This window comes from Solanum dulcamara, chromosome 5 (genome assembly GCF_947179165.1).
Source record: "Solanum dulcamara chromosome 5, daSolDulc1.2, whole genome shotgun sequence".
NCBI classification, from domain to species: domain Eukaryota; kingdom Viridiplantae; phylum Streptophyta; class Magnoliopsida; order Solanales; family Solanaceae; genus Solanum; species Solanum dulcamara.
The window spans coordinates 6,466,203-6,479,143 of record NC_077241.1 but is presented as its reverse complement, the minus strand read 5'-3'; the positions used below and the strand labels follow the sequence as shown (position 1 = coordinate 6,479,143).

Genomic DNA, 12,941 nt, shown 5'->3' with positions numbered 1-12,941 from the left:
CTCAATAGAAGAAGAATTAACTCATTTAGAATTCAAGAATTAGGGTAAAACTCAACTATAACTCAATTACGATGAATTTAAATATTGGGCGCATGAGCGAACTCAATCCAATGCTATGAATAACCTTACATACCTAGAATCCAAAACTTTACACCGAATTGAAGAACTCAATGAAAACTCTTGAACCCCTAGCCTTTTCTCCTCGTCGGAGCATTTTGTGTACTGTCCGAAGTATATGAATTACCGGAATAGTATTTCTAAACTACTAAAAACTAAAACTATATTTAAGAATGAGTAAAGAAGTGTATAGAGAGAAGAGTTGTTTGATAAAGCTTGATGAATAAAATGAGAAAATAATGTGGATATTTATAGGTGTGGAGGAGGGACCTAATAATAAATAAAAATAATTACAAAGGATGATCTTGAAAATTCAATGGAGGATTGTGATCTCATGGATGATGTCAAATGGAGGACTATTGATGTCATGGGTGATGTCAAATGGATCTAGATCTTTCTATGGTTGGTGAGATGAATCTTCTTTTAACGGAATACCCTTTTTCGGAGCTACGTTTGAATAAGATAACTTCCTCATTAGAATTTGGTGTCTTTATATGAATTGTAGATATAGAAGTTTACTTTCATATCGTTTAAGAATCAACTGATTTGGAACAACCTACAATGAGATATGATTTTTCTTCTACAAATACTCTATTTCATCACAACACTATGTCTTGCAAAAATTAATTAATTAGACCTACTTAGCCTCCGAATCGTAAGATATGGTCTCATGAAAGTTGTAGGTAATGATGTTGGGGTTATTCAAAAATTTGAATCACCTAATTTGGACCATCATATGAAAGGTTATGCCAAAAAAACAGATGCAGTATCATTTTCATTGAGAATTGAAACACCACATACAACGTTTTAGGGAGTGTTACCAAAATGCTTTCGGAGCTTCTAAAAACTACACAGGTACTCTCCCTAGGCGTAATATCACCCTCCAAATCCAACGGAGTTGTCAGAATTCAATTCCGAGCATCCCATCCTCAAATGTTGACCAAAGTCAAACTTATGGCCAAAAACTCAAATATTTCCAACTCAACCCCTCAAACCCACGATATGACCCCAAATCTGGTTCCGTCAACTCTGTAGACCAATTTCAACGTTCCAAAACTGATTGAATCGACGGAATTCCATTCTGAGACTCAAAACTTTGAATTAACTCAAATACCACTTTTGAGTCATTTTAAACCTCTAAAACTCAAAGTTTACCAAAAATTTCAATTTTTCAAGAAAACTACGAAACCGACATCAGATATCAAACAAATATGACTCAGAAAAACTACCGAGAAGAGTAAAATAGTCTTTTTACGAAAATTTTCAAAAATAACCTTCAGGGTCATTACATAAAACCCAAGTATAATCATATAAGATAATTCTTTTAAATTATAGTTATGTATAGTAAATACATAACACATATTTATCTTAATATTTTTTTTTTCTAATAGTATTAATTTGGGTTAAAAGACCAAGTCCGCCTTTTGCATTTCAATATTTATATTTGTATCTTGAAGTGTCTTAACACTAACATTTTACTTCTTTTCTTTATTCAAGTTTTTGCACTGATTACTTTTATTTTGGTGTGATTTTTAATGATTGCTTTTCAAATTCATGATTTAATTTTTGTCCATAATGTTCATTTAATGAAAAATTTTGGGCCAAAGTATTTTCAATTATGACCTAAATTCACTAGGCATAACTAATTTCGCAAGATTAATTTTTTCTAGAGAATGTTTGTCTTGAGACATAAGTTCTTGTAGATCTTACAATGCTTTTCGTTTAACTGTTATGCCTTATTCTTTGTTTTTTTTTATTTGAGTTTGATACACTTGAGTCGAGGGTGTTTCGGAAACAACCTCTCTATCTTCACGAGGTAGTGATAAGATCTGCGTACACACTACCCTCCTCAGATCCCACTTAGTGGGATTTTATTGGGTATTTTGTTGTTGACATAATCTATGCCGCTAAACTTACGCATTGGACATAACTTGTGTCACTGAACTTATACCTTGGAGCAACTTGGGTCACTAAACTTCTGTCTTGGGGCATAACTTGGTGCTTGAGCTTAATTTCTTTTGTCTTCAAGCATAACTTGTGCCACTACACTTATGCCTTGGTCATAACTTGTGTCACTAAATTTATGCCTTGCGAATTTTGGTTTGCCTTGCGATTTTTCTTCTTCTTCTATTATTAGGGACCTTTCTGGTTATTCTTTTGTTAATTAAAACTTTAAAGGGTAAAAATTAAAGACCAATAATTTAAAGGAGCAAAAATTAAAGATCATCCAACATTTGTGTGAATGACCCTCCTTTATTTAGCTTAAATGAATCCCTAAATGAGAGTGCGAATTCATAGTCGCTAAATTTGTTTAATTCAATGTTAAGTTAATAAATGTTTGATCATGATTTTGACAATTTTAAGATTAATTTTTTTTTTCAAAGTAAAAGGGCCAAATCCCAAATCTGGTTGAGATAACTTGAAGATTTTTCTCTCTAATAGTTATGACACGAGAAGATCATTTATCTTAGAAGTTGGATTAAAATCATTCAATTCAAAGTCTAAAGAGATATATGTACATATACTAGTTTTGAAGAATAACCATTATTAACAAAATTATTGAATTTATGGAGTAATTAAATGTCAAATAAATATTATTTCAAAACAAACTTTCTTCTAAATTCCTTTCTCACATTTTCAAATTAAAGGTTTTTGTAAATGTATTTGGTTTCTAATTCCATAAAAAAAATAGATAGCGATTTTGTGTTCATATAAATAGTTAAGTTATTAATATGCTTCTAAGTTCTAACTAAGTTTAAAACTGGATCATAACAACGTCTTTCATCAAGCCAAAAGGAATGACAATAAACTCCTAGTACCCATAACGAGTCTTGAATGTTATCTTAGGAATATCTAAAGCCCCATCTTCTATTGGTGATATCCTGACCTCATAGATTTTGGAGAAGACTATGACACCCTGTAATCAATCAAATAGATCATTAACGTGAGGCAAAAGATATTTATTCATTACGATCACCTTGTTCAATTGTCCTAATCAACACTCCTACCATTGTCTCATTCTTCTTCTTCACAAATACAATAGGATCACCTTAAGGCGAGACAATCGATCTAATAAACCTTATGCTCAAGAAATCTCGCATCTGTTCTTTCAGTTCCTTCAACTCAGCAGGATCATCCTATATGGCATAATAGAAATATAGGTTATGCACTTGATACCAAATTAATATCAAAAGGGGAAAAAATTCAAATCCTTCATTGTTCCTTTCCGTTGCTAAATCTTGTCAAATATTAATTTGATGAGTTGTAATTAAAAAAAATATTTATATAGACAATACTTATACATTGTATAACGTACATATGGTAGTGAATATGTGTTGTAACAATTTATATAAGGTGTATATGCATATTTATACATTATTAGACATTATATATATAGACTATGGCTGATTAGTTAGTTATATATTTATCCCATTATTATAGTTACTAAAATTAATATGGGAAAACTACATATATTGGACCCATTATTGAAATTATTTATCCTTAATGGACTCATGACCCAAACTATTTATGCGCCTACCTCACTTTTCCTTTTCTTATTTCGCACATGACTTCAGCATCACAACTATGAATTAATTCTTTGTGATACTCCGTCTGTATATTGATATCATAGCGGTATCATATAGGATTGGACTCTTTTTTTTAATAAATAAATAAGAAACAATTAAGAGAAAATTATGAAAGTCACAATCTTATTTATTAAACTCTAAATTAGTAGAAAATATATATTTATAATTTTTTTCTCTGTTTGCTGATTTGAAAAAAATTGTATCTAAATTATGACTAATTTTTTAAATTAAAATATTGAAGAATTGGAACATACATCAGTGATACTATGACATTATGTAGATATACCGTAATGGTATCATGGATAATTGAGTAATTTCATCGAAGGACTGAAGCTAACCTCAATGAAAACACTATATTCAGTTACTTGTGATACCACTAGAGTATATTACACTTTGATGGCATCAAGGAAGAAGAAACAATCCTTCAAATGAAGACACTGCTCAGTTACTCTTTGATACTATCAAAGTATATTTATATATTGTAATATATTGTGATAGTATCAGAGAGAAAAAAAAAGGGTGGAACGTCAGTGCATGAATTTAAAATAAAAAGGAGTATGAAAATAATGAAACATTTAAGAGTAAATAGTTTACTTTTTAGGGCATAAGTATTCTTTTTCCAATTAACATATGGAAAAATTACTTAATTAATACACAACTTGTTTTATCATATTCTCTAAAATTCCCTACCATTTGAAAAATTTACAAAAATTCCTACTCTCCCCTAATCTTGGATACATTACTTTATGTGATGTATCGGGACGTTGGATATATCACTTTAGGCGATATACCCGTCGGATACATCACTTTATGCGATGTATACATCGGATACATCACTTTATGCGATGTATTGAGACGTCGAATACATCATTTTACATGATGTATCGGTCGGATACATCGCTTTACGTGATGTATCGATTAGATACATTACTTTACGCGATATATCGATTGGGAACATCACTTTACGCGATGTATCAGGACGATTTGGGATGTATCCGGATTTCACTAAATTTAAAGAATTTTTATAATTTGAAGAATTTTTATAATTTCTATGTATCAGATATATAGTTTCTTCTATGTATCTGACATGTGTCTAATAATTAGATGTATCTGATTGTTCATTCTATGTATCTAAACAGTTATTCTATGAATGTGATATAGTTTTTTTATGTTTATTATATGTACTTAATGATTAGATGTATCTTATCTTTTTCATTCTGTGTATCTGAACTATCTTTTTTATATATATGATAAAACTCACCTCAAAGTCGACGAAAACGAAGAAGGAACAATGCTTGAGGGAGGGAAAAAAATAGATTTAGATTTCTCTATGTATTAATAAATTCATTTAGATTTTTCCGTCAATGAAATCGAAGTAATGGATGTTGGGCGAGCTTTGAAAGTGCAGAAATGAGGGAGGGCAAAGTTTATTCTATGTATCTGATAGAACTCACATCAAAGTCGACGATCATTAAGAAAGAATAATGCTTGAGGGAGAAAATAAATAGATTTAAATTTCTCAAAATATTAATAAATTGATTTAAATTTCTTTGTCGATGAAATCAAAGCTATGACCGCTTTGAACGTATAGTAATGGAAGTAGGTTTGTAAGGGAGATGGAGGAGAGAATGATGAAAAAATGTAGGAGGGGAAATATAGGAAAGAGAATGATTATATATATGTATTGTAGACTGAATATCATATTTATTTACATCAAGTAATTATATATTTAGTCTATTTATAAATTTTATTTTATATAAATTCAAGAAGCTTAATTAATTTAAGATACACTTGGTGTCCTTCCCATCAAATCTAAAGTTCAATTTAATCTTAAAATTTATTTAAATCCAGGCCAATTGTTAAATAGCAATTCTGCAAAAATTGATTTCAATTCAAAACGAACTTTGAAATTTGTGTAAAGATCGACTACATTTGACTAAGAAATTGGTTAGAACTGAAAGCCCAAAATTTGATCCAATTCATCAAAAAAATACTTGCTTTAGATCTTACAATCAATTTGATTGTGTAAATATCTTACACATTAAATTGATGTTTCCTCATCAGCTATAAATTAAGTGATGACCCAAGGATCTTTCCACAACTTCATTTGGCTATCTCCATATCACACATACTCATACTTTCCAAACAAATTCTCCTACATCTATATATATAAACGTTGGTTCATCAAAAATATCTCTCTTTAGTTATCGGAGGCAGATTTAGATCTGATAAGCGATACTCATTATTCCTTCCCTAGTAGGTTCAGGAGAAAATCTTTAATGCTTGCATCCCTTTCTCTAATGCTTTCTGATCTGAATGAATGCACCTGATAAGGGAACTCTGAATTTGGTGATTTTCACGCTGTGTTTCTCATTTTTGAAGAGGAGTAAAATCTAACCTTTGTAATGATATTTCCATGATTACTTTGATTATTTAATGTTTCTATCGATTGATTTGATTTTTAAATTAGGGGTTTGAACCCTAAACCTGAAAAATGGAATTTTGGTTATTTGGGAGTAGAAATAAGTATGGGACTCCACACCCTCACACATATCAAAGATTAAGCATTTAGACAAATTAGAGTCCGAAAAAACTAGTTCATATCCTGTTCACTTCACATCATTTCGTTCCTCAAAATTTTTGTATGGTAGAAGCAAAGATCTAATTGTGAAAAACGACACAACTCTATAAAGACACAATCAAGAGAAAATTGTTCATAAAATATATTCTGGACTTATTGGCATTATCAAATCACTATATTCTGGTCTTTTTGACCGAATATTGACTGTGGTCAACTTAAATCTTAAAAAACTCAAAATATTCATTCAAAATTTCAAAATGCTCTCAAAAGCCTCTAAAAATATGTCGAACTCCCAACTAGGCTATATATCACCCTTCGAACTTAGCGAAAATCATCAAATATCGGATTTGACCTCTCCAACCCCAAATATCGACTTTGGTCAAGCTTCTCAAGTTTCTAACTTCCAAAACTTAAATACTTTTTTGAAACACGCATTTGATAACATGGAGAATCGTGCCACTCATCCTTGTAAATTATAAAAAGCTAACAAAATCTATAAAGTGTTAAACAGGGGTAAAAGAAGAAAAAAAAAAATCATAAAATGATATTGAGGGTCATTACACATTGCATTGCATTTCATCACTTTATGTTCATGATTAACTGTCCTTTATCCATGGATTTGAAATATTCGTCCTTGATGTTGGATATGTTTATTATCCATATCTATATCTATATAAAAAAGAGAATTCTTAGCCCGGTGAGGTGACACTCTCTTAGGCTAGGATTTGTATTTATTTTTTTTCTCAAACTTTTTGGCTTTTTCCTCATTTTCCCTATTTATTATGTGCTTTTTATAAAAAATGAAGAAGAGTTGATAGATGCAAGGAGGTTCAAAAGCTTGGTTGGAGGTTTAATATATTTGATGCATACTAGATCCGATATTGCATATTTAATTGGTGTTATTTTCAGGTTTATGCAACAACCTTCAAAGCTACATTATGGAGCAGCAAAGAGAGTCCTGCGGTACATTGCTGAAACTTTGGACTTTGATATTTGATACTCAAATATTAATAATTTCATATTGTGCGGGTACACAGACAGCAAGTTCATTGGACGATAGATACTAAGTTTTTCGACAAATGTTTTCACTCTAGATTCAGGTATGGTGACTTGGAGTTTAAAGAAGCAAAGCTATAACAACATTGACAACCTATTGTGACAACTTCAACTGCTTGTCAAGCCGTCTAGCTAAGGAGAGTGTTAATAGATCCTCAACATGAGCAGAAGGGAGTAATCTAGATATTTTGCGACAATAAATCAACTATTTTCATGACAAAGAACCCAACATTCCACAACAAGACAAAAAATATTGATATTCATTATTATTTTATCCGTGATTTGATAGCAAATGATGAAATATTGTTGGAAACTTAAAATAATATTATAAAAAATCTATAAAAATTATATTTATTGACAAGTTTACTAGCAGACAAAATAACAAGTCATAAAAAAAATCAAAATTGCAAATCAAATATCTCCATTTGCAAATAAAGTTGTTGTTCTCTTATAAATCATCTCCATATTGCACAAACAATATACCACCATTTTTTGCTAAAATTAAAGGTCTCATATTATGTCTCCAATAATTCAACCAGCCATTAGTGTGAAAACACTTTCTGAATTACCAAATCTCAAATCTATCCCTTCAAATTATGTGAACTCTTCTATCTATCCATCTGATTCCCCTGCATCTGAGCCACATGATTATTCAGACTCCATCCCCACCGTTGATTTTTCCCTACTCACCTCCACTGATCCTCATCAACGGTCTGAAGCTATCAACACCCTCAGTAAAGCTTGCCAAGATTGGGGATTTTTCATGGTATGCTACAATATGTTTTAATTTTATATTATTATTTTTTGTTACGGTACATGTGAAGTTAATTTACTGAGCACAAGATCATAGATAGAAGGATATGAAGATCGTGAATTAGGATAGAAGGTTTTAATCGAGCATGGTCAAGTTTTCTTATGAATATTATTATTAGTATTGATCTCCTTTTATTGTATTCTTCGATTTACCTATTACTTGTTATTGTACTATTAGTTGTTGATACTATTCTTTTCCTCATTATTTCTTCACTATTGTTTCTCATTTTCTTACTGTTTTTGTTATGCTTGACTTGAGTCATAAGATCTATTAGAAACACTCTCTACTTCACAAGATAAAAGTTAGTTTTGGAACTGAATCATTTCCTTGTATCTCAGAAGAACTTTCAGATTAATAGAAAGGAAGATTAATCAGAATGAATAATAATTTTTCTTCTATGATTGATCGATGTAAACATCAACAGCTTTGAATTGAATCAGTTTCTCCTCAACAACTAAGTGCTTGGCCCACAAAAATTCTGCCTAATGGAGAGATAGTTGGAGAGGTTGCATAGACTCTATCCTTCATAGACCTCACTAGTACATTGGTTATGTTATTGCTGTTCAAAAATATTTCTAGACGAAATACATTGAAAATCTAGTAAACGTTTCATATATTTCATCTAGACACTTGAATTACGACATGTTGTTTCCATTAAACACCCGAACACATCATAATATGAATACTACTAGTGCAGGTGGTGAACCATGGGATACCAGAAAATTTGATGAAGGATGTGATCGATGGGACTGAAGGATTTTTCAATTTAAGAGAGGAAGAGAAGAAAGAGTTTGCAGGGAAAAATGTGTTGGATCCCATAAGGTATGGGACTAGCTTCAATACCTCTAAGGAAAAAACTTTCTTCTGGAGGGACTATCTTAAGGTCTTTGTGCATCCTCAATTTCACTCACCAAACAAACCCCAAGGATACAGGTGATTTATCTTTCTTTGTAGTGTATTAAGGGGCTGTCAAAACAAAACAACGGGTTGAGTTGAATTTGGATGAATTAAAATGAATTGTATTAATAAGTGGTCAGCGTAAAAGTTATTTCGACTGAAATAAGATAAGTTGAAATGAGCTAAAGGCGGATCATGACTTTAACAAATTTTAATTTCTTCATTTTTTAAATATTTGTTTAAGTAATTAATAAAAATTCTTTTTTTTTTATTATAGCTGTATATAACATATCAATTGAAAAAATATTTTGATAATTTCTCATCAGTGGATATGGGCTACATATTACTTTTCGTTGCAAATTATTTATCATCTTAGAAGTTCAAGAAAAAATTACTCTTTTTCCGTATCTTATCATTAGTAGTAATTGTTCTTGAAAATTACAAATACCTCAATAGAATATATATTTAATGAAGATATATTACTCCCTCCATTCCATATTAAGTAGGTTTTTGAGGGATTTTTCATTGTTCAAAATAATTGAATTGGTCAAAGTTCAAGATAGATATTTGAAACTTTTTCCATATTTGCCTTTTCATTTATTGAAGTTTTATATTTTTTAGGAGATAAATCACACTACTTGCAAAGTTATATTTATGATTTTTCAAAGGGCAATAGTAGAAAATATGGTTCAAATTATGTCCTTAAATATTTTTCTTAATATGTGTGCATTGCCTTATAAATTCACTTAATATGGAATGGAGGGACTATATCTGAACACATAAATGAGTGTAATATAATCAAGACTCTCTCTCTCTTAATTAATGTTTTCTTAAGGTGCATGTTAAAGAGAAACACGATAGATAATTTGAGATGAAAGCCTTAAGAATGTGCTGAATTGCGCAATTTAAAAAAATGTTGAACTAATAAATAGACAGATCATACCCCCACTCAAAATTAAACGGGTTGAACATCATGCTTTCTAATTTACTATTTTTTAAATATATTTTTATTTTTTACAGTGATATTATGTGGGAGTATTGTGAGAAAACTCGACAAGTAACAAAAGAATTACTTGGAGGAATATCACAAGGTTTAGGACTTGAAGAATGTTATTTGGAAAGAACTCTAGAGATGAAGTCAGGATTTCAAATTTTCATTGCAAATTATTATCCATGTTGTCCTCAGCCAGAGCTAGCCCTTGGATTGCCACCCCATTCAGATCATGGTCTTTTAACTCTAATTATTCAAAACCAAGTTGGAGGATTACAAGTTCAACATCAAGGCAAATGGATTCATGTCAATGCACTTCCTAACTCCCTCTTTGTCAATACCGGCGACCATCTTGAGGTAATTATTCAGTTGATTGACTATCTCAACGTTTACTTTATTAGTGAGGGTTCAATATAATTCACCACTTTATATAACATGTGATTGGTAATTATATGTGTGTTTGTATTGGTTGGTAGATTTTTAGTAATGGGAAATACAAGAGCAATGTACACAAAGTAGTTGTGAACAAAACAAGTCCAAGAATATCAGTGGTTGTTGCTCATGGACCATCACTAGAAGCAATTGTAAGCCCTGCTTCCCAATTGGTACAAAATGAAAGTAACCCTCCAGCTTATGTTCCAATGAAGTACAAGGATTACATGGAGATGCAGCAGAGTAATCAAATTCACAAAAAATCCATTTTGGAACAAGTCAAAATTCAGAGGAACTGAATGTTTTTTTTTAAATAATATATGTAATGGGAAATACTCGTGTAATAATGTAAGAATTTGAATGCATGTAGTGATGTTTATCATTAAATCCATTAAGTTTTTTGAAATTATTCAAAATTATGTATTGTTTTAAATTTAGTAATTCTTTTACATGTAAAGCTATTTTTCGGTGTTGAATATGTTGAGATTAGCTGAACCCAAGAACCCCCACAGATATGCCCTTGAGTTTGACATCCAACCTTATAAAATATATTCATACAAGTCAAAAAACGAATGTCCATGAGATCCATTTTCAATGTAATGAATAGTATTTTCATGTAGATAAATAGTATTTTTACTGTAGCTAAAGCATTTTGTATTGTAGCTCGATCGTTTTTTTCAACAAAATTTCCCTATAAAAGGTATTGAATGTGCAATGAAAGGTGACACACAAAAAATATTACTACTCTACGTTTTCTCTTCCTTTGCCATTTCTCTCTCCATTTATCTTCCTCTATTATTCTTTCTTATTTTGCTATCTATATATTATTATTATTATATAACATGTTATCAGCACAATGCTCAAAGATCAAAGAACTTGAGAATACCACCGCCTCATTGAAAATTAATAAGAACTTCTCTTTTGTTGTTTTCTTTCTCTGGTGAGAATAGAAATAAAATTGGTGCTAGATCTCATTAAATTTCACCCCAAAGGTGTTGGGTTGGTTAGTTCCAACTCTCTGAACTCCATCAGGAGTAAAATCCTGGTAGCAACTATATGCAAGGTGAAAGGTATGTTTACTGATACTTTGAAATTCTTACCACATGACCAAGAAGAAAAATGGGTTTCGAGTTTATGATTTAATTTTTGACATTTATTTTGCCATAAGAAAAATTGCTTTATGAAAAAGGGGTTTTGCACAGTGAAAATCTTTCTAATACTTAAGTTGACCAGATTAGAAATGGTTATATTGGACCACTCGAAAGTGGTGATGTTTCTGAAGGCCCTAAATAAATTCATCATGCTTTGAATTTATTCTCTTTACGGAACAAGATATGTTTATCATTATGGTGTTGCCTTAAATTAAATAACTCGTAATATTTTGGGCTATGCACAAATTTCACTGAGTTTGTTTATAAGTTTCTTAGTCAAGTTTGTTTGACACAAGCACTCATAATTTTTACTTTATGCACCTAGTTTACAAATGAATCTAATCATATATGGCCAAGAAATATTTTAGAACAAATGGTCTTGCGGGTAAATTTTGTATTTTTATGATTGATTATATTATCGAGTTTATAACTCTCAAAAGTGAAATAATTAATATTTAGCTGACAATTGTTTTATCATTTTCCTTGCAATAAAATGATTCTGTTAGCTAATCAAGTGAATTGTTCGTCAGTTAACTTTGTTAAAGATAAATAAAAAAATAATTAATTGGGGGTGCACTTTGTCCAGCCAAATGTTTTCAGTTAATATGGTGTGAATTTAGATCGTTTATTTTTAAATTATCCACATTTCAAAAGATGCATGTCTATTTTGTCAAATTTGTCAGTGTCTATGCCCATAATTATAACATTTTCAAGGCTCAATTGAAAATGAGTTCTATCGTATTTTGGTCTATTATGTTATTGATTGAGGCTAGATGATGGATTCAAATCTTATCACACCAAAAGGATAAAACGTTAGATTTGAGTCTTGGTTCACTAATATAATGTTGGGTTCTAGCTCTATCGTAACCTAACACTCTTTTATATGAGACATTGGGTTAAAGTCTCAATGCAATATATTGATGATATAACAATGACTGCGGAAACATGTCCCACTTGATTTGCTCCATTCCCTTAAGTAAATGTGGTAGCAGTACATGATAAGTCTGTAAGATGGCAATGATTATTGTGGTTGTACAAATGAACATGGGCATGATAAAAGATCATATAATAATTATCATTGTGGATTTGTGGTAACAATGAAGAAGACTATGAATTTTCCAAATAGTCTTTCAAAATGTGGAAGTAATTCTTTTCATCAAATTTGATATGAAAGGTATTGGGCATGCGGTTGCGATGCTATCTAATTTGATTTTATAAATCCTCCATCAAAATAAAGAAATATAAAGTGGTGGTACACTTAACCTGTCAAAAGGTGATGTTGAGGTGTGTCATATAAATATAATAAATTTCAAAG

The 12,941-nt window shown here is 30.8% G+C and overlaps 1 protein-coding gene across 1 annotated transcript; it reads left to right on the top strand.

Moving 5' to 3' along the window:
• The first annotated feature begins 7,779 nt into the window (after nucleotides 1-7,779).
• On the top strand, nucleotides 7,780-10,862 carry LOC129888923 (2-oxoglutarate-dependent dioxygenase 19-like). The gene is made up of 4 exons (XM_055963987.1): nucleotides 7,780-8,107; nucleotides 8,853-9,088; nucleotides 10,073-10,400; nucleotides 10,520-10,862. Exons 1-4 carry the CDS (start codon nucleotides 7,859-7,861, stop codon nucleotides 10,772-10,774), a joined length of 1,068 nt encoding a protein of 355 aa, XP_055819962.1. The 5' UTR covers nucleotides 7,780-7,858; the 3' UTR covers nucleotides 10,775-10,862.
• Nucleotides 10,863-12,941: the final 2,079 nt, after the last annotated feature.

Bases quoted from the DNA above. Each gene is read 5' to 3' on its own strand.
- LOC129888923 (XM_055963987.1), top strand. From the start codon at position 7,859: ATGTCTCCAATAATTCAACCAGCCATTAGTGTGAAAACACTTTCTGAA. The intron at 8,108-8,852 runs GTATGCTACAAT...CTACTAGTGCAG, and splicing joins AAGATTGGGGATTTTTCATG to GTGGTGAACCATGGGATACC. The intron at 10,401-10,519 runs GTAATTATTCAG...ATTGGTTGGTAG, and splicing joins ATACCGGCGACCATCTTGAG to ATTTTTAGTAATGGGAAATA.